The 20,532-nt window shown below is 39.3% G+C and overlaps 1 protein-coding gene across 25 annotated transcripts in view; it reads left to right on the top strand.

Moving 5' to 3' along the window:
- Positions 1 to 20,532, top strand: part of CDKAL1 (CDK5 regulatory subunit associated protein 1 like 1) — a 657,591-nt gene that overhangs the window by 515,935 nt on the left and 121,124 nt on the right. For 20 of the 25 annotated variants that reach the window (XM_059077869.2, XM_067006689.1, XM_059077873.2 and 17 more), the window contains one exon: positions 4,862 to 4,924. The exons of the other annotated variants lie outside the window; for them this stretch is intronic. In XM_059077869.2, the coding sequence (XP_058933852.1) occupies positions 4,862 to 4,924 (63 nt within the window). The remainder of the gene's footprint in view (positions 1 to 4,861; positions 4,925 to 20,532) is intronic. 25 annotated transcript variants of the gene reach the window in all.

Genomic DNA, 20,532 nt, shown 5'->3' with positions numbered 1-20,532 from the left:
AGAGCACTGGTGTATTTCAAAATGGTTCCTTTTCCCTTTCCTTCTGCTGGAAACCCAAGGGGATTTTCTCTGATATTTACTGTGGGAACCTCATTGAGCTTCTGCTAGTAAATCTCACAACATGTGAGGGCCCCTACTACTGAATCCCACTGGAGTCCTTAGCTCTTAGAGTTCTTAGCACCGGACCTCCAACAATCCAGCAATTACAGTTCCGGTTTTCCTGCCCCGGCACTGGTTCCCACAGGGATTCGCTCTACCCTGGGAAGCTGCATTCCCAGTGATTGCCTGTTGGTCTCTCTGGTTGCAGGGGGGTGGAGGGGGGCAGGCGGGGGAGGGCAGTAGTTTCCCTGAGTTTCTGGTTTTTCAGTCTTTTCAGCTTATTACTTGTGAGCACAAGTAATTTCCAAGTTCCTTACGTGCGGAACCAGAAATCAGAAGTCAGTACATTGAAACTCAAACTTGCTCTTTTGTCTGCTTACCACAAAGTATGACGAGGATTTGTTGAAACATTTATATTTTATTATAATATACCTTAAGTACATCGAACTCTCTGAAAGCTTGTAGGTTTTATCATTTTTGAGAATCCATATGTAGAAATGACATTCATAGCGTTATTACAGTTTTACCTTATAATCACACTATTTTATTTGAGAAAACTTTAATCTACAAGTAGTGAATGGGCACATTAAACACTGAATTCGTTTGAGGAACCAGGAGAAGTTAAATTGGTGGATACTGTTAAAACTCAGTTGATTGTGTAACTTCACGTTCAAAATACAGGTTCTCATCACATGTGGAATGTCTTTCAGATCCGAGCTCTTTTGTTACCTTTGATAAAAATTGAAATAATTACATCATCTGGAAATCTGAACTGTTAAAAATCCTCCTTTGGGGCCTTTAATTCTGTTTGGTTTTGTCTGAAAGGGATTTTAAACATGGATATAAAAGGGGTTCATCAGTGTTTTCTGTCCTTGCAGAGTGAAATTCAAAATTCCTATAGGCGGGAAATGCCTATAGGATAGAGATCTTCAGATGTTCAGCTTGTCAGAAATGTAGAAACTTTACCAAATTTGCATACTGCCTCATCTTTTAAACCCAGCGGCAACCCACAGAGACTGCAGAACTCAGCATGTAGTTACTTTTTACCATCCTCTCATCTCTGTGGCCAGGACCTTGAGATTAATGACGAGGTGGACTTGAAGACACCTCGTACTGTTCTCGGGGAGATGTTTGCCATACTCATTGTACTTTGGCCACCCTCGTTCCAGGTTCATCACGCAACTTGTTTGACACGTTTACTTTTTGAATACTTGGAGAATTAACAGGTGGTTGCATGACTGAGATGTTTATTTTAACAGGCGAAAAAGTGAGAGGTAATTTAGACACACACTATGATGCAATAGGAAACTGCCTAACTATTCCATTTTTGGCTCAGCTTTTCATTTCAGTTAAAACTGCTGACAGCAAGGCTCAACAGGTCTATTGTTAACATTGTCTGCACATGAGGAACTGGCTCACTAGCAATAATGACCATGCTTTAGTTACTCGTACACGAAACCTTCTCCTTGGCTTTAGTGCTAGAACTTAGTCAAGGGTCTCTTCTCAGAGTTTCTGCCATCTGCAGTTACATTGTGAATACAGAAGGCTCTAAAAGTCTTACATCTACCTCAACATGCTCTAGAAAACAACTTGTAACATTCTCTGTCTGAATACAGAATGCTCAGAAGGCAAAATCCTACAAACAAGACAGCAACACAGCTAATGGTTATCTCCCTGATGTGTCAGGATATCCGTTAGGGTTGATTCTTGAGCTGTGTTCATTCAGTGAGCAGAAGAAACAAGGAATTTTACTGGACAGTTAGTTGTTCATTTGGTTTGGGGGTCAAGGGACTATTGCCAGAAGTGGACATGGTCAGAGATAGAGATTCTAGGTGAGAGATGGCTGATTCTTCCGTAAAGGGCCGGATAGTAAATACTTTAGGATTTATGGACTATAGGGTCTCTTGCAACCACTCAACTTCTGCTCTTGTAGCGTGAAAGCAGCCATCGATAATACATAAGAAAATGAGAGTGGCTGTGTTTCAATACAATTTGATTTACAAAAACAGGCAGTAGGCTGGATTGGGCCAGGGGCTATCATTTGTCAATCCCTATTCTGGATCCCAGAAGATACAGTTCTGGGCTATATGACTCTGACCTCACAGGAAAAATAGCAGTGGTGTTCAGTTAACTGGACTAGTAACATATAACATTCAATATTCATAGCCAAGACTTTACCATAGTTGTATATAATAAATTTGTTGTCAGAAAAAAAGGGCATTCTTTCCTCACTGTCTTCTTTTGGGGCTTAGTCTGAATAGTGTTATTTGCTTTTTATTTATACCCTACTTTCTTCCCAAAATAATAGAAGGTATATTTAGATTTTAGCTATCAAAATAAAGATATAAAATCCAAACCCACATAAAAAGATCACAGAAAAGAACCTCTGAATATTCCTTATCCACTCGCCAATTCAAGCTGGTAGCTCAACCATTTTAGGGACTGATTGGTCCTTGGGACACCTCCTAAGTTGAATACTGATATGCTGCCTGTTTTATCTTCTCAAGCATAATTTCCTTTCTAAAAAAAAATTTCCCCAGTGTTTTATATTGTCTCTTACCAAAGGAAGTGTTAATATCCGTCATTTTTCTTCTGATTGAAGTATAAGCCAAGAACTGTTAAACCAACTAAGTGGGTGTGTGGAAAGGAAAGAGAAAATTATAAGCTAATGAAAACTTTGGCGGGCAAGTGACCTGTTCAGAACAGATTCCAGGGCTCACAGAGCCAGGAGACTGTTTCCAAACTGTTAGAGATACATCTCTGCTCTCTAGAGAAAAGGAGGGTTAGATTACTTTCGAGCCCAGTGGTCAGAAGCACAGCTCAGAGCTGGACAGAGGTGGTAGGGATTTTAGCTGAGCTGCAGGGAGAGATGACTGTTACTGGGTGTCGGAATGTGGAAACAGGCCAAGTGAGTGGAAGGACTGCGAACTGGCATTGTGGCTCCAAAGACAGTTCTGAAGTAGGGAACTAATCTTCGGGAAAACTGTGAGTGTATACAAATGACTCTAACACAAGGTCCTAATTCACATCAGCTCTGACTGCTGAGCCAGGTAGCTGCCCAAGGTCATATAGAACCTATGCCAGGGATCTGCCTAGACCTGTGGCGCAGGGGAGGTGTGACAGATGTGCTCATGAGGGGGCTGGAGTTTCAAGGAGGAAACACTTCCCTCGGAAACATGGCTACCAGGCAAGCATTAACAACATCAGAGCAGAGCCTGGAACAAGATGGGGGCAGCATTAAGGACAAACAGGCCACTCTCATGACAGAATTTTAAGATGTGCTAGTGGACTAACTCTATGATGTATAAAAAATAAATACAAGAAATAAATTCTGTAATCAGCAGCTGGGATGATGTTCAGTATCTGTTTTTAAAATGTCTTTATCTATTTTCTAAATGTTCTCACGTTTAAACGAAAAAGAGAGATTAAGAATTTCCAACCTAAGCCACAATCCCTTCTTCTCTTTCACTCTTGATGACAGGACAACACTGGTCTAGTATTTGGGGCGGGGTGGGGGGGCAGCTTGACAGTTTCTGTCAAGGTAATAAACATGCATTCCACTTGATCCTGCAACCTGACGTCCATAATTTATCTTTTTTTAAAAAAAATACACACACTCAAGCTGGCAAAGATGTTTGTGCAAAGATTATCATTATCTTTATAAACTGAAATTCATTTCAGGAAAAAAGTTCAGATTTCAGAAGTTTTTGGATTTCATAACTCTGTCTAAGGGATTGCAGAGCTGGATATATAAGCATTTAAGTTTGGCAAGGATAAATTGTGAAGAGGAAAAAAGTAAATTTCAGAACAGTGTATACGGAATGATTCCTTTTCTTTGAAAGTAATAGTAATCAATTGTGTGTGAAGATATATGCACAGAAGCTCTGAAACCATCCACAGAATTGCTCATGGTGGCTATGGGGGCAGTGGACAGATCACAGCGGATTAGTAAACAAGCTGATTCTTATAGTCGACTCGCGTAAGAGAACCGCTCGCTTCTTCATTGTCACAGACACTGAGGAACAGGAGGTGGAGAAGCCCGGCTTCTTCTAATGACGACAACATCGTTGGAAGCGAAGGGAGGCTTCTCTCTGTTCATAACTGTGTGTGAGACTTACGTGTCATCATTACCGATACAATAGTTTCATGCCTAACTCAGGCATATTCATTTATTCATTAGTTTAGCAAATATTTATTGAGGGCCTACTGTGTGTGAGACACCATATATATAACAGTGCCATATATACGTATCCATGTCACTGTATAGCAGTGACAGAGCAAAGATAGCCTCACAGCTGCAGGCTCCAGCAGACAGACCCAGGCTGTGACCAGGAAGCCTGAAGTAGGCATATTGCTTGTTTAAATGGATGTGTGCTAGTGCCTAACTCAGAGTAACTGAAGTTGGTATTGCAGTGAAATTGAAAGTGTCCTAAATATGTTTTTCTTTCTTTTCATAGTTTCTTCTTCATTTTAGTCTCTGAATTATGCATTTATTATAAATCGAGTTTTAATTATGTATGGAACCTTCTAGAAGGAGGTTGCCTGACTGGTCTGTGACAGTGACCCACATAGCCATCAAGTGGCATTGGTTTCTGGTTATATCCATTTGTCCCCGGTTGACAGTGTAGCCCCTCAGCTTGCACAAAGGAGGAACCTCCAAATAAACAATGTTGTAAAGCAGATACATACATACATACATACAGATACACATGTGAATATTTTTGCCACCAGCGTACTCACATGTTTGTGTTTTCTTCCACAGAAAAAGCAAAGAACAAAAGATCTTTCTCAAGTATTTCATTCTTACAATCCATATGATCACAAGGTAAGAGAAGAATGTTATTAGTGTTCCCGGGTAGTAGAAGTCCTTCTGAACGTGTAGCACACTTTTCACCAGTATATAGTGATTTTGAACTACAGTTACCAATTACATTTATATTTCAGTTTTAATTTTTTAACTCTTTATCTCTTGTAAAGAAAAGAGAAGATCTGTATTTCTGAACTAAAATAATTCTATTTTATGCATATTAAAATCTAGCTACATATCATCACTGAAATCTCAAAGACTGTGAAAAGACAGATTTGGGGGTGTTTTTTGATTGGTGGGTTTTTTCTTTCCAAACAGTGTAGTAGACAAACCTGGCTTTGGAATTGGTAGAGACAGTTGAAATATTATCTGCCAACTGTTGGTTCTCCATTGCTTCTGACAGAAAGTTATGTTTCTAAATAAAAATCCTAACAAAAAGCAGTGCTGAGAATCATAACTGAAACCTTCACTCCCAAGAATTTTGCTACACAGAAGACCGAGTAGTGAAATGACCCCTGCGTCCCCATCCCATAGCTTCATAGACCCATGGCCAGTCTTGTTTCATTTATACCCACACTCTCCACTTCCTGTATTTGAAGAATTCTCGAACATCTCTTCACTTATAAGTATTTCACCATATATTTGTAAAAGATAAGTTCTCTTTCAAAAAAAAAAAAAACAACATAACTTTTTAAAGAAAATGCTCAGCACCACATCTTCATGGGGGGGGAAATACATTAAAGTATTCTGAGACTTGCACAAAACTTCTATATCATATAAGGTTCCAGTAAATCTGTCAATTCGAGGTGATTTCAGAAGCAAACAAAACATGCGCACAGTTGAAATGCTAATATAAACTTAAATCTTTATCTATGAATCTACAAGGAGACATGTGGTGGGGATTTTTTAACCAGCCAAAATAAGTAGTGTGAAAGCTACTCTCCTCATTTGAGAATACAGAAATGTCTGGATTCAGGAGGAAAAAATGGTGCCAGTTGTTCATAGAAGTTGAAAGAATTTGAGTAGCTTCTAGTGTTTCTATAGTGAACAGTTGACTTAAGCATCAGAAGTTTGTCAGAAGAGGTGTTTATATTTCACGTGACCGCGGCGATATACAAGACTAAAAATTTTATCATTTCAAGTTACATTTTTCAAGTTACATCAGTCACTTTGCAGAATATGGCAAGTTGTTCGAAAGCGATTGAGCGAGCCAGGCGGGTCTGACAACGCAGGCGGAAGGTGCAGGCTGATAAGTAGTACAAGAGCAGAAGGAATGAGATTGGCCAGATTTCTGATGGGGAAGTTGCATTTTTTTTTTTTTAGACGACGCCGCTTAATAAACATAAATGCAACAGTGGCTGAAGTTAACATTTAACAACAACAACAACAAGAGGCTACGACAAATCAAAGGTTTTGCCTGACTTGTCTAAATTTTGCCCACTTCGAACATTTTTTTAAATTCACAGTTAAGGGAAATTCCATTATTCTTTTATTAGAACTCTTAATGGAACTTAGCCATTCACAGCTTCTCCCAGCTTCCTCTTCATATCCTTTGTGGCACTGTATCAAAGTCACCTCAGACGATTTTGGCTTCCCTTGTGAAGACTTCATTCCTCTACAAATTAGTCATCAGGCAGTGAGAAATTGAATATAAAACGCTAGATGGAGTTCCTTTTGATCTTTGCTTTAAGATCGGTAATAAATTATTGTTAAGTAGCTGGACTGCTTGATGAGTGGGTTTTGAAGCTCCCAAGGTTTAGCCTGTTGGCATTCTGTTTTATTCTCTATGTGTAGTAAAGGAAAAGGGGAAAGTTGTCCTTCTAGCTCCTGCCCCTCACTGCCTCCTCCGGATTTTCTAAGCTCCAACCAGGCAAGTCTAACCATGTTACTTTTAACTGTGTCTCTTGTTGGTCAGTGTCCAGAAAGACTCGCATCACAGGGATAGAGTAACGTGCACTGTTTTCTCAATATTAGAATGCTCCTTTTTTCCCCATAAATAAAATAATAGAAGGTTGTGATTCGAGTTACTTTGTCATTTTTTTTAATTACCCAATCATATTCGAACAAATTCGTTTTCTAGGCAGAAAAAAAGTGTAAAACATTTTGTAAGATGTGGTTAAAGTTGGTTTAAACATCTCATGCTCAATGAGATTTCTGGAGTGGTCTTCAGGTTAAATATATACATATGTCATAAATAAAAGCTTATATAAAGCTTATATAAAATAAAATATAGGCTGTCTGGGATTGGCTTTCAGAAAGAATCAAAGGAGGAACGTGGGTAGGGCACAGTAAAATAAGGTGGGCCATGTGTTGATGATTATTGAAACTGAATTATTGGTTTGTAGGGGTTCATCATTCTACTCTATGTATTTCTTTATAGGATTGAAATTTCCCGTAGTAAAAATGATGCAAGAAGTAAAATAAACTATGATCTGCTCCTGGGAGTGAATGTTGTCGTATTCTTTTCCTCTCTAGCAAAACCTTTTAAATTGTTCACTTTTCCCTTGATGTAAATTTGTACCAAAGAAGGAATACTCAGCATTTCAGTGGGTTCATTATGCTGAGTAAACTCAGAAATGCAACTCCTGTCCTAGAGTTGCCATAATTTCCTCAGGCTTCATTCCAAATTACAGTGGGTCACTTAAATGATAGCCTTGCCTACAAGAAACTGTTAAAACAGTTGTAATTACAAAGGGGGGTCAGTACCACCGTTTTGTTCTCAGTGAGTCAGTTATATTTGCTCTCCTTTCCTTCCCCGCAACCAAGACCGCTTCTGCCTGACCCCAGACACCGGAAAGTCACCAGGTTAAACAAATTTGTTGTTTTGAGTGAAGCCAGGTGCATTTCTTAATCATACTGTAAAGCCATTGTTTAGGTTGTAAATGGTCAGTTTGTTTTCTCTTAGGTGCTGTTGCAAAAAGCAAGTAAAGCTTAGGGCAAAATGAGCATTCAAAATTAGTCTTAAGAAAAATACCTGATTTGTTGTTTTAGACTCTAAGACAGATTTTGCTGGAGACTGGATGAATTTCATTTTGGATTGTTATCTCTGGTCCCATGTCCATTTTTTAAAAAATTGTTTTTGGGAGTTCTCATAATACAAACTTACAGAGAAAGGCTTGACCAAACCTAATTCCCACTTATCTATCCTAATAAAAGGGAACATTGGTAAAGGGAATCCAAAGCAGCAGGTAAAATCTGATTGTATTTTGAACATTATATTCTTTCCTCTGTTTTTTTAATAAACACATAACAAACATAGCTTGGAATTTCTGAAAACGCATCATACTAACTATCAGGAAGGTTATAGGGATAGAGGTCTAACACTTCACAGACAGCCAACCTGGAGTTGAATTTTTCCTTTGGAGAAGTCACAGGTAAGTAGAATAGGCTATAATTAGAACACTTTTATTAAAGGTATGCAAATTAGCATATGCTTTTTATCTTTGGCCCGACGAAAATATTGCCATGCATATAAAAGATGTCTCTCTCTTTCTTATTTCCTTCCTTCCTTACTTAACTTCTTTTCTTTCTTGTTAGATTTTATCAGAATTATGTGTTCGGAGAAATCTAGGTTTAATTAGCTAAACACAGATTTTTTTAATAATCTGCTATTGTAAAAAGCTACTATAAAATATGAAAATACTTGGAAAGAAAAAAGTACACAGTTCTGTTTAGATCTATAGTGGTTTTTAACATCTGCAAAATTGAATAAGTTCCTATTCCATTATTCTTTTATTAGAACTCTTAATGGAACTTAAGGGGCAGAGATTATTTAAACATATAATCTATATGAATTAATATATACTTGACCATTAAAAGTGAGTTTTTAACAGGTTGTCACTGTTATAGTTTCTGTATGTTGTGAAGTGGGCTTCTCATTTTCTTGTAGTGACTATTGTTGTTTTAATAATTTTCTACATTTGTAAAACGTTCTACATTTCGTACATAAATCAGTGGACAATTAGAAACATTATTATATGGCTCCTGTGTTGGTGCAGTAAACTTTTCTTTGTCTTTTGGTGACCAATTTTTTTAAATGATTTTTCTACACACATAGACATGTATCACTTGAACTGTAAACAAACTCACCCGTCCAAAGACACAGCTGCGTGTGAATACACTTGATAAGTTAGCATGTGAATAGATAGAAAATCACTCACTCCGAGGGATTTTATGTAGCAATCTTAGCCATCAAAAACACAGCCCAGGGCTTCCCTGGTGGCACAGTAGTTGAGAGTCCGCTTGCCGATGAAGGGGACGCGGGTTCGTGACCCGGTCCGCGAAGATCCCACATGCCGCGGAGCGGCTGGGCCCGTGAGCCATGGCCACTGAGCCTGCGCGTCCGGAGCCTGTGCTCCGCAATGGGAGAGGCCACAACAGTGAGAGGCTCGCGTACTGCAAAAAAAAAAAAAAAAAAAAAAAAAAAACCACAGCCCAGAACCTGAAAGTAAGCCAGCCTAGGCCCAGACTGTCAAAATCATCTAATTCTCTCTCCCCGCCTCATTACTTCTTCAGTTCTCCATCCACAAACAGTCCAGTTTTGTTTTGTTTTTTAATAGTTCTAACAAACATAGATGCCTGGCTTCTCAAACCACAGTCAACCCTAGCAGCAGTTAAAAAGAGGGTAGTTAATGCTTCAAGAAGTCAGAGCTCCATTAAGAAGTGGCCACATACAAAAGGAAGGCAAGGACAAGGCCCTAAAAGCTCTAAGTCATTAACAGAGGGACTCTAAAAGTGCAGCTGCCCAAGTCCACTTCATTTGGACCCAAATATCTCCCTATAATACATTTCTGTAGTCCCGGAATAAAATAATTGGACCAAAATTATATCAAGAAACAGATTTTTTTGTTTTAAAATAGTAGAGATGTGTATAATCTATTTTTACAAACTATTTTTACGAATAAATTTCATTTATCTTGAAAACTCTTAGGAACAGCTGGTTCTTAGTAAGGTTGGATAAATGAAGTGTGTATTACTATAGAGAGTGGTTTAATAAAAGAGAAACAGTGAAAGAGTGGTTGAACATGTATTGGTAATTGGGTTAAGGACAGAAAATATGTGTGAGCATAGAAGATGAGAAGGGTACAAATTAGACACTGTAAAAATATTAAAGCCTTTGAGAATTATTATAAGATATTTTTATCCTGAAGTTTACTCTAGGCATAACTGGAGTGAATACTTGTAAGTAGTGAATCAGTACAATGTTGTTTTTTTGTGTGTTTTTTTGGTTTTTTGGTGGTAGGCAAACCTCTCACTGTTGTGGCCTCTCCCATTGCGGAGCACAGGCTCCAGACGCGCAGGCCCAGCGGCCATGGCTCACGGGCCCAGCCGCTCCGCGGCATGTGGGATCTTCCCAGACCAGGGCCCGAACCCATGTCCCCTGCATCGGCAGGAGGATTCTCAACCACTGCGCCACCAGGGAAGCCGAGTACAATGCATTTTTAACTGAAGTATTAAGTATACAAAAAAAAGTTGATATGTATTTCCCTACTAAGACCACCTTAAGAACTGTCGTGAATACAACCACTTGCAGGAATTCATATCTCCTAGTGCACAGTGAACTATATAATAAAAAATGTAAAATTCTCTGTGGCTTCATTTGGGCAGAAGCCCAATCTGTTTCAGAAGTCTTGGGACAGAAAAAGTCTTCAGTTATACACCCCCCTTTCTTCCCTTAAGAGATTAGTAGTCAAGTTTCATAAATACATATATCATACCTTAAGAAAAAGGGACGGTTTCGTTTCAGAAAATCATGTATTGATTTACACTTCTCCATTAATCAAATATGTCTAGTGATTTAAGATAAAAGTTACTTATCCAGCTCTTTATGTTTGAAGAATAATGGCCATTTGACTCCATCCTCAGGCAGCTACAATGCTGTCAAACCTTCCTCATCCCCTGTGCTTTGAATAACATCATGCAGCAGCAGAGTGCTGTGGGTTGTGCTTTAGAGAGGGAGATGCAGACTTGGATTATTGCCTGCTGGCCCTGTTGAGCTTTGAGCTATCTGCTGTCTGGAAACAGCAAATTAAGTTTTTAATGGATCCGGCACTCTACGATAGCCAGATTTTCATGGCACATGCAGAGAAAGAAACAAGTTATTGATTTGGCATGTTTATGCCGTGCTTAAAACAGTTCTCTGCAGCAGGTTGGCCAAAGCCATTTGTGCATATACCTCCATTCCCCATCTCTGGCAAAGACTAAAAAATGTTTAGAAAGTAATTTTGGGGATGTTGCTAAATATCAGGAACAATTGGATTAGCTTCTGACTGTTTGAGTTCCCTTATTGTCATGTTAACATGTGTCATACTGAAACCATGCTCAGGTTATGGCCTTGAAACACAAGGAAGTGAGCGCTTCAGTAAATATTAAACCCATTTCATTGGCTCCATGAACTCCACTCTAAAGTTGGTTGAATAACTCAGCCTCAAAATAATGGACATACTAAAAAGCTCTTTTGGTGTAAAATCTGTGCTTCCCTCTCTAGGTGACCATAGAATTGTTACCAAAGAGGCAGATATAGTTCAGCTGCTTCCAGCTTCAACAATAGGTATCTCTAGCCACGCTTTTGCTTCCTGATGAATGCCAACCTGATCCAAAAGCATTTTCCTTGTTTTTAACTTTCCTCAGCTTGTGATTCAAGTTGAGTAACAGGTCATGTTTCCTTGAGCCTAACTTTGATATTGTACCTATGTAGTTTTTTCTTTTCCTTCTAACATGTCATTGTTCTAAAAATCAAACATTATTTTTTTTACATGTTGATTTAATTTACCTTGTTACTGTAAATGCAGGGATAGGTGGTATGGAAGTATGTGTAAATGGCAGAGATTTTAGTGATGTTAAAATGATATATCCAGGGACCCATAGACATCAGAATTCTGCTCTGGCGGTTACCCTGAGGATTGACAAGGAGTCTGGAATCTGATTGGACCATTATTATTATTGTTATATTATCATTATAATTATTATTATTAAACTACTTACAGCACACCCTGTAACTGGTAATATTCTCAAAGCTTTACGTATACACATAACTCATTTAATCTTTATATCAACCCTGTAAGTACTGTTATTATCCCCTGTTTTATAGATGAGGAAACTGAGACACAGATTAAGTAACTGCTCAAGGTCACACGGCTAGTAAGTTATAGAGCATTCTAGCTCCAGAGTCCGTGCTCATCACCCCTATGCCATGAGTAGCTGCAAATCTGCTGAGTAAGAGGCTCTGATAAAGGTGGACTGACAAACACAGCTTAAGTTCAAGGTCAAGATGGGCCTTCTTACCCTGCCTCTTTCCCTCCAACCCCTAAATCTAAATAGGCAAACTCTATGTAGAAACAGAGGTAGGAGAAGGAATAAGGAGAGAGAAAGGACAGCAACAGTCCAGGGGAAGAGTGTCAAGGATTCCACTGACTGGCCTCCCTGTAAAGCAGACAGTAAAGCAGCCAAGCTTGTGCTGACCACTGCCACCCTCACCTCCACTCTTGCCCTGTCTGACTAATTTGGGGCAAAGGAAACTTGATTTAAGCTGTACATCAGGGCTGATATCACCAGAGACTAACAGGTGGGTGTTAAGCACTGTCGGGCACACTTGTTCTCACAGAGCCCTGTTCACCTTGCTCTCCTTTCAGCTCCCCTCTGTGAAGGTGGGAATGGGGCAAGTTCCAGCCAAAGGATGGGAGGTCTTTAGGGCCAAAACAGCAGGGGATGTCCAAGCCAGGGAAATAGGGCACACCAGCTTAAAACCCTAGAGCCCAGAGAAAGGTTGAGGAGAGAATCAACTGAAGTCCAACGGAGATGGGAAGATGGCAGCAGGGCAGGTTAGAAACTGGTAGACTGCTGTCCTGTTCCATCTATCAGGACACCAGCTAGCATTTGCGACTTATTTTATGGGCAGGTGGCGTCATGAGGCAAAAGTCAGAAAGTTCCCCAGATCCTGACTTAATGTCCTATTTAGTAGCATATTCTCTTCCCTCCACCTTCCCACCCAGCTACTCCCAGGAAGTATCAGCAATAGGGAAAAACAAAGTTCACGATCAAATATTTTGCTAACATTCAGTATAAAAGCACTGATAAAAAATTAATCAAAAGAAAATCTAAAAGGCAACAGAAGCAAAAATAAACAAATGGGACTACATCAAAGTAAAAAGCTTCTGTACCCACAAAGGAAACTATCAACTAAATGAAAAGGCAACCTAGCAAATAGAAGAAAATATTTGCAAATCATGTATCTGGTAGGAGCTTAATATCCAAAATATATAAAGAACTCATACAACTCAATAGCAAAAAACCCCACAAACAATCCAATTAAAAAGTCGGCAGAGGATCAGAATAGACATTTTACCAAAGAAGATACACAGATGACCAACAGGCGCCTGAAAAGATGCTCAACGTTGCTAATCATCAGGGAACTGCAAATCAAAACCACAGTGAGATATCACCTCACACCTGTTAGAATGGCTATCAAAAAGTCAAGCAATAAGTGTTGGCGAGGATCTGGAGTAAAGGGAACCCTTGTGCGCTATTGCTGGCCATGCCTCTGTGGAAAACAGTATGGCAGTTCCTCAAAAAAGTAAAAACAGGGCTTCCCTGGTGGTGCAGTGGTTAAGAATCCGCCCACCAATGTGAGGGACACAGGTTCAAGCCCTGGCCCGGGAAGATCCCACATGCCGCGGAGCAACTAAGCCCGTGCGCCACAACTGCTGAGCCTGCGCTCTAGAGCCCACGAGCCACAACTACTGAGCCCGCATGCCACAACTACCGAAACCTGCGTGCCTAGAGCCTGTGCTCCGCAACAAGAGAAGCCACTGCAATGAGAAGCCCGCGCACCGCAACGAAGAGTAGCCCCTGCTTGCCACAACTAGAGAAAGCCCACGTGCAGCAATGAAGACCCAGTGCAGCCAAAGATAAATAAATTAAATAAATTTAAAAAAAATAATAAAAACAGAACTACCAAATGATCCAGCAATTCCACTTCTGGGTATTTATCCAAAGAAAATAAAAACACTAACTCAACAACATGTATACACCCCATTGTTCATTGCAGCATTATTTACAATAGTCAAGACATGGAAACAACCTAAGTGTTCATCGATAGATGAATGGATAAGGAAAATGAGATGTGTGTATATATACACACACACAATGGAATATTATTTAGCCATAAAAGGGAGTCCTGCTATTTGCAGCAACATGAATGGACCTTGAGGGTATTATGCTAAGTGAAATAAGTCAGGCACAGAAAGACAAATACCGTCTGATCTCACTTAAATGTGGACTCTAAAACAAAACAGAACAAACTTACAGATTTTTTTTAAAAAAAATCAGATTGATGGTTTCCAGAGGCAGACTGTGGCAGGTGGGAGAAATGGGTGAAGGGAGTCAAAAGGTGCAAACTTCCAGTTATAAAATAAATAAGTCGAGACTTCCCTGGTGGTGCAGTGGTTAAGAATCCGTCTGCCAGTGCAAGGGACGCGGGTTCAAGCCCTGGTCCGGGAAGATCCCACATGCCGTGGAGCAACTAAGCCCACGTGCCACAACTACTGAAGCCCACGTGCCTAGAGCTCATGCTCCTCAATAGAGAAGCCAATGCACCTCAAGGAAAAGTAGCTCCCGCTGGTCGCAACTAGAGAAAACCCATGCATGTAGCAATGGCAATCCAGCACAGCCAAAAATAAATAAATTAATTAATTTTTAAAAAATAACCATTCATTTAAAATAAATAAATAAATAAGTCATGGAGATGCAATGTGCAGCATGGCAGCTATAGGTAATAATATCGTATTGTGTATTTGAAAGTCACCAAGAGAGTAAATCTTAAAAGTTCTCATTAAAAGAAGAAAATCTTGTATGTATGGTGACATGTTAACTGGACCCATTGTGATCATTTTGTAGTACATACAAGTATTGAATCATTACGTTGTACACCTGAAACTAACATAATGTATTTCAATTATACCTCAATTTAAAAATAAATAAAAAAGAAAATCTACATAGAAATGGCAGTTACTATATTTTAAGTTATTTATCAGGCCTAAAAGTATCTAACTTTCTACTGTCATTGATTGTATACTGCCTCTACGAAATTCACTAGCATAAGGAAGAAATCAGCAGAGGAAGGAAGAGGAACTGCATTGCACCAAGAGCCAGCGTATGTGCAGGTACCACTCATCCCCGGGCTGCTTGCCTCTGACTGCTCCAGCAGTCACCCCCATGCCAGTCCTCTAACATCAGCCTTTGCATGCAGTTAAAACACATCACCAGTCTCTTTCCTTCTTGATACATACCTGCCCCAAACCTTCTTTCTATGTCTCACCACCAGTGGGCACTACCACTTACCAATCTTTCCCAGCAGCAGACTTAGCTAGCACACCCTCCACTTGATATGTTAGGCCTGTTGCATGTTGAGCTGCCAGTTAGCAAATGAAAATACAGGACACCCAGTTACATTTGAACTTCAGTTAAACGGTGAGAGGTTCTTTTGTTTGGTTGGTTTTTAGTATAAGTATGTCCCATGCAATATGTGGGACTTATTTGTACTAAAAATTTATTCATTTATCAAAAAAAATTTATTTATCTGAAATTCATATGTAAGTGGGTGTTTTGTTTTTATCTGGCAACCCCAGTTGCATGTACATTACACTTTTCACTTCAGCAAATTGAGACAGATGAAAGGGAAAAGAATATCCAAAATGGAATGAAATAAGACATGATTTTAAAACCTCCCCTGTATATAATGTGAAGGATATGAGCAAGTTTCTTCCTACTCCTAACCCCATCGTTGTAGAACGTGTGTGGCCTCCCTGTCAAAGGCTGACACCAATGTCAGACGTAGTTTTTCAAACATTCACAATTTTAATTAAGAGGATAATTTTGTTCTCTAAAATCTTATGACCATGTTTTATCCTGGGAAACCTGTTTGGAAAATTGCTTGGAAGACACAAAGAGAAGTTAAATTAAAAAGTGCCCGTACCTTATTTTCAAGGAAGAATTTTCAAACCCCCCCTGAAAAGTAACTTTGTTTCTCAGCATTACATTTTATCGTAAAGACTTCTTTGTAGCTGAAGTTATTTTTATTGAGATGCACTAAAAAGCATTAATGCCAGTGATGCTTAAAGCAAGTAATGCAGGCATCCACTAGAGAAATGAGGAAGCGATTACTGATTTTTTTTGTCTCTAGCTCTGCTGCTCAAGTTTTCAGATGGTTGAAAATCCTTTGATTGGTGCAGTGTGGGTTGTTGCTGTTTGTGGAGTTGGCTCCCCAGGCCTGGCCTCTGTCTTCCTCAGCACATTATTAACAGCGGCTAAAGGCCCCAGTCTATGTACCACTCTCCTATGATCACCATCCTTCGATACAGATTCTGACTTGCACAATTTCCAGAATTCTCTTGACAAAGCAGAGTGAGATGAAAATATTTCCATAGGCCAATAATTCATTCTCTCTAGGGTTTCTGTGCAAGGTTAAGAAGACATAATTACAGTTAGCATCTATGGTGCTTTTTTAATGTATACATTAACTCTCTTCTCTTGAAATTAGAAAGCTAGAGACTTTTGGTACCTGGAAGAAAATAAGGTAAACAGCTTTTTCTAATGATTGTTAATATTTTCCATTATTCAACACTGTACCTTTGGGTGCTTTTCAGATGTCCAGAGGTATTTTAAATGCACGTGTCAAATAAAAATAAAGGAGTTTTAAAAGCTCAAGTTCTTCATAATTTAGCTCTATCATTATACGGCACACACATGGGTAAGAAAGGAGACTATTCCATTTTTAATTACTGTAAAGTATAATAATCCAGCATATAATCATACAACAGAAATCTCTAATTCAATTTAGGCCTTATTTTTGGAGGGCGGTAATTTCAAAGCTGCTTTTTTGTCTGTATTCCTCACTCTTTATTTCTTAGCAGCACTTTCTTTTTCTAATTTAATTTGAAACGATGTAGTTAACGTTTTACATTTGCCTCCCTCCCTGTTACCTCTGGGCCTGTGTGCTTCCTTTCCATTGTTTTTCAGTTTGTCTTTCTCCCTGCGAGCTGATTACCTTCCACTATCCATTCTCTGTACTCATATTTCCTTACTATGCCACATACTTTTACATCTCTCCACCCAATTTCTCAGATGGTTTTGTTTTTTACCCTCTAATATGTTCCTGCGTGGAGTGTATGGGGTGTAATTCTTGGGATCTTCAACCCGGTGGCATATTCTGGAACCTACTTCCTTTCCCCTGGAGACAGTAACACAGAAAATCAACGCTGGATCCATCCATTCTCCCTTCGTAAACCAGGGAGCTCATGTAATCCTGCTGCCCACGTAAAGAAAAGTCTCTCTCGTCCTGTTGAATTCTTACTCATCTTTCATGACCCAGTTTAGTTTTACCTTCTTTGCATCCTTTCTGATGCTCACAGAAAATTGTTGTCATGCTGTCACTATGACATGCATATGTCTGTATTATTTTGAGTTGTTGTGCTCTTAGAATTCAGTACCATTCAGCAATCATGAGTTTTTTCCTAAGGGACAGGCATAAATGCTTATAACCCAATAGGGCAATAGAGGAGTTGGCAACAAACATTGCATTGTGGTTATTTTGCTCTCTTATCTGTGTATTGTTGCTATAACTGTTTCCTCCTGTTAACACTGGGGATAAGTCTACAGGACAAAGATCACATCTCACTTGTCTTTTCTTCCCCTCTCCAGGGGAAGACGCTGAATGGTGGACTGGAATTTAATGTGTGGTATATAGGAAATGTGTTTCGTTCTTCTTTTGCTCCACATACCATAACTGTACAAAGCACTTACCCATTATCCCACAGCAAATGCAAGGTGAAAACTCAGCCTTTTAATTCCCAGTTGGGGGCTCTGTCCACGTCACTACACAGTCGGAATGTTCCAGTAGTAATGACCACAGCTGTGGGAGGATGCGCTAAGTTTCTTCTTGTTTCTTTTTTTTTTTTTTTTTTTTGATACGCGGGCCTCTCACTGTTGTGGCCTCTCCCATTGCGGAGCACAGGCTCCGGACGCGCAGGCTCAGCGGCCATGGCTCACGGGCCCAGCCGCTTCGCGGCATGTGGGATCTTCCCAGACCGGGGCACGAACCCGCGTCCCCTGCATCGGCAGGCGGATTCCCAACCACTGCGCCACAAAGGAAGCCCTCTTCTTGTTTCTTAATTGTAAAATAGGTAATACACGCACTTAAAGCCATGCTCAAAGAAAGTCCCCCTCCTAACACTATCATACAGATCTCTGTTCCTCTCCAGAGGCAAGCACTGTTTTTGGTTTTGTGTATATGCTTCTAGAGTTGTTTTCTGCATATAGAAACACATACCTTCCTTTGTGTCTATATGTAGTTATGTGCCCTTTTTAATTCAGATGTTAACATACTACAAATTCTCTTTTTCACTTTACAGTGTATCTTGGAGATAATTTCAATCAGTACATAAAGAGCTCCTTGTTCCTTTTTTTTTTTTTTTTTAATGGATCTTTATTGGAGTATAACTGCTTCACAATACTCTTAGCTTCTGTTGTATAACAGAGCAAATCAACCATATGCATACACATGTCCCCATATCACCTCCCTCTTGAACCTCCCTCCCACCCTCCCTATCCCACCCCTCTAGGTCATCACCAAGCACTGAGCCAATCTCCCTGTGCTATGCTGCTGCTTCCCACCAGCCAACTGTTTTACATTCGGTAGTGTATATACGTCGATGCTACTCTCACTTCGCCCCAGCTTTGCCCTCCCACCCCATGGCATCAAGTCCATTCTCTATGTCTACCTCTTTATTCCTGCCCTGCAACTAGGTTCGTCAGCACCATTTTTTTTTCTTAGATTCCATATATATGCACTAGCATACGATGTTTGTGTTTCTCTTTCTGACTTACTTCACTCGGTATGACAGACTCTAGGTCCATCCACCTCACTACAAATAATTCAAGTTCATTTCTTTTCATGGCTGAGTAATATTCCATTGTATATATGTGCCACATATCCATTCATCTGTCAATGGACATTTAGGTTGGTTCCAGGTCCTGGCTATTGTAAATAGTGCTGCAGTGAACACTGTCGTACATATGACTCTTCCTGAATTACGGTTTTCTCCAGGTATATGCCCATTAGTGGGATTGCTGGGTCATATGGTAGTTCTATTTTCAGTTTTTTAATGAACCTCCGTATTGTTTTCCATAGTGGTTGTATCAATTTACATTCCCACCAACAGTGCAGGAGGGTTCCCTTTTTACCACACCCTTTCCAGCATTTATTGTTTCTAGATATTTTGATAAAGGCCATTCTGACTGGCGTGAGGTGATACCTTATTGTAGTTTTGATTTTCATCTCTCTAATAATTAGTGATGTTGAGCATCTTTTCATGTGCCTCTTGGCCATCTGTGTGTCTTCCTTGGTGAAATGTCTATTTAGGTCTTCTGCCCATTTTTTTAACTGGATTGTTTGGTTTTTTGATATTTAGCTCCATGAGCTGTTTGTATATTTTGGAGATTAATCCTTTGTCTGTTGTTTCATTTGCAAATATTTTCTGCCATTTTGAGGGTTGTCTTTTTGTCTTGTTTATGGTTTCCTTTGCTGTGCAAAAGCTTTTAAGTTTAATTAAGTACCATTTGTTTATTTTTATTTTTATTTCTGTTACTCTAGGAAGTGGGTCAAAAAAGAGCTTGCTGTGGTTTATGTCAAAGAGTGTTTTTCCTGTATTTTCCTCTAATAGTTTTATAGTGTTTGGTCTTACATTTAATTAAGTTTTTAATCCAGTTGTAGTTTATTTTTGTGTATGGTGTTAGGCATTGTTCTAATTTCATTGTTTTACATGTAGCTGTCTAGTTTTCCCAGCACTGTTTATTAAAGAGGCTGTCTTTTCTCCATTGTATGTTCTGCCTCCTTTGTCATAAATTATGTGCCCATATGTGCGGCTTTATCTCTGGGCATTCTATCCTGTACCATTGACCTATATTTCTCTTCTTGTGCCAGTACCATACTGTCTTGATTACTGTAGCTTTGTGGTATAGTTTGAAGTCGGGGAGCCTGATTCCTTCAGCTCCGTTTTTCTTTCTAAAGATTGATTTGGCTATTTAGGGTCTTTTCTGTTTCCATTTGAATTGTAAAATATTTTGTTCTAATTCTGTGAAGAATGCCATTGGTAGTTTGATACGGATTTCATTGAATTTACAGATTGCTTTGGGTAGTATAGTCATTTTCACAATATTGATTCTACCAGTCCAAGAACATGGTATATTTCTCCATCTGTTTATTCATCTTTGATTTCTTTCATCAGTGTTTTATAGTTTTCTGAGTACATGTCTTTTGCCTCCTTAGGCAGGATTATTCCTAGGTATTTTATTCTTTTTGTTGCAGTGGTAAATGGGAGTGTTTCCTTAATTTCTCTTTCAGATTTTTCATCATTAGTGTATTGTAATGCAAGAGATTTCTGTGCGTTAATTTTGTATCCTGCAACCTTACCAAATTCATTGGTTAGTTCTAGTAGTTTTCTTGTGACATCTTTAGGATTTTGTATGTATAGTATCATGTCATTGGCAAAAGTGACAGTTTTACTTCTTCTTTTCCAATTTGTATTCCTTTTATTTCTTTTTCTTCTCTGATTGCTATGCCTAGGACTTCC

Source organism: Kogia breviceps, chromosome 10 (genome assembly GCF_026419965.1).
Source record: "Kogia breviceps isolate mKogBre1 chromosome 10, mKogBre1 haplotype 1, whole genome shotgun sequence".
Lineage (NCBI taxonomy): Eukaryota > Metazoa > Chordata > Mammalia > Artiodactyla > Physeteridae > Kogia > Kogia breviceps.
This window is presented reverse-complemented; position numbering and strand designations above follow the sequence as displayed.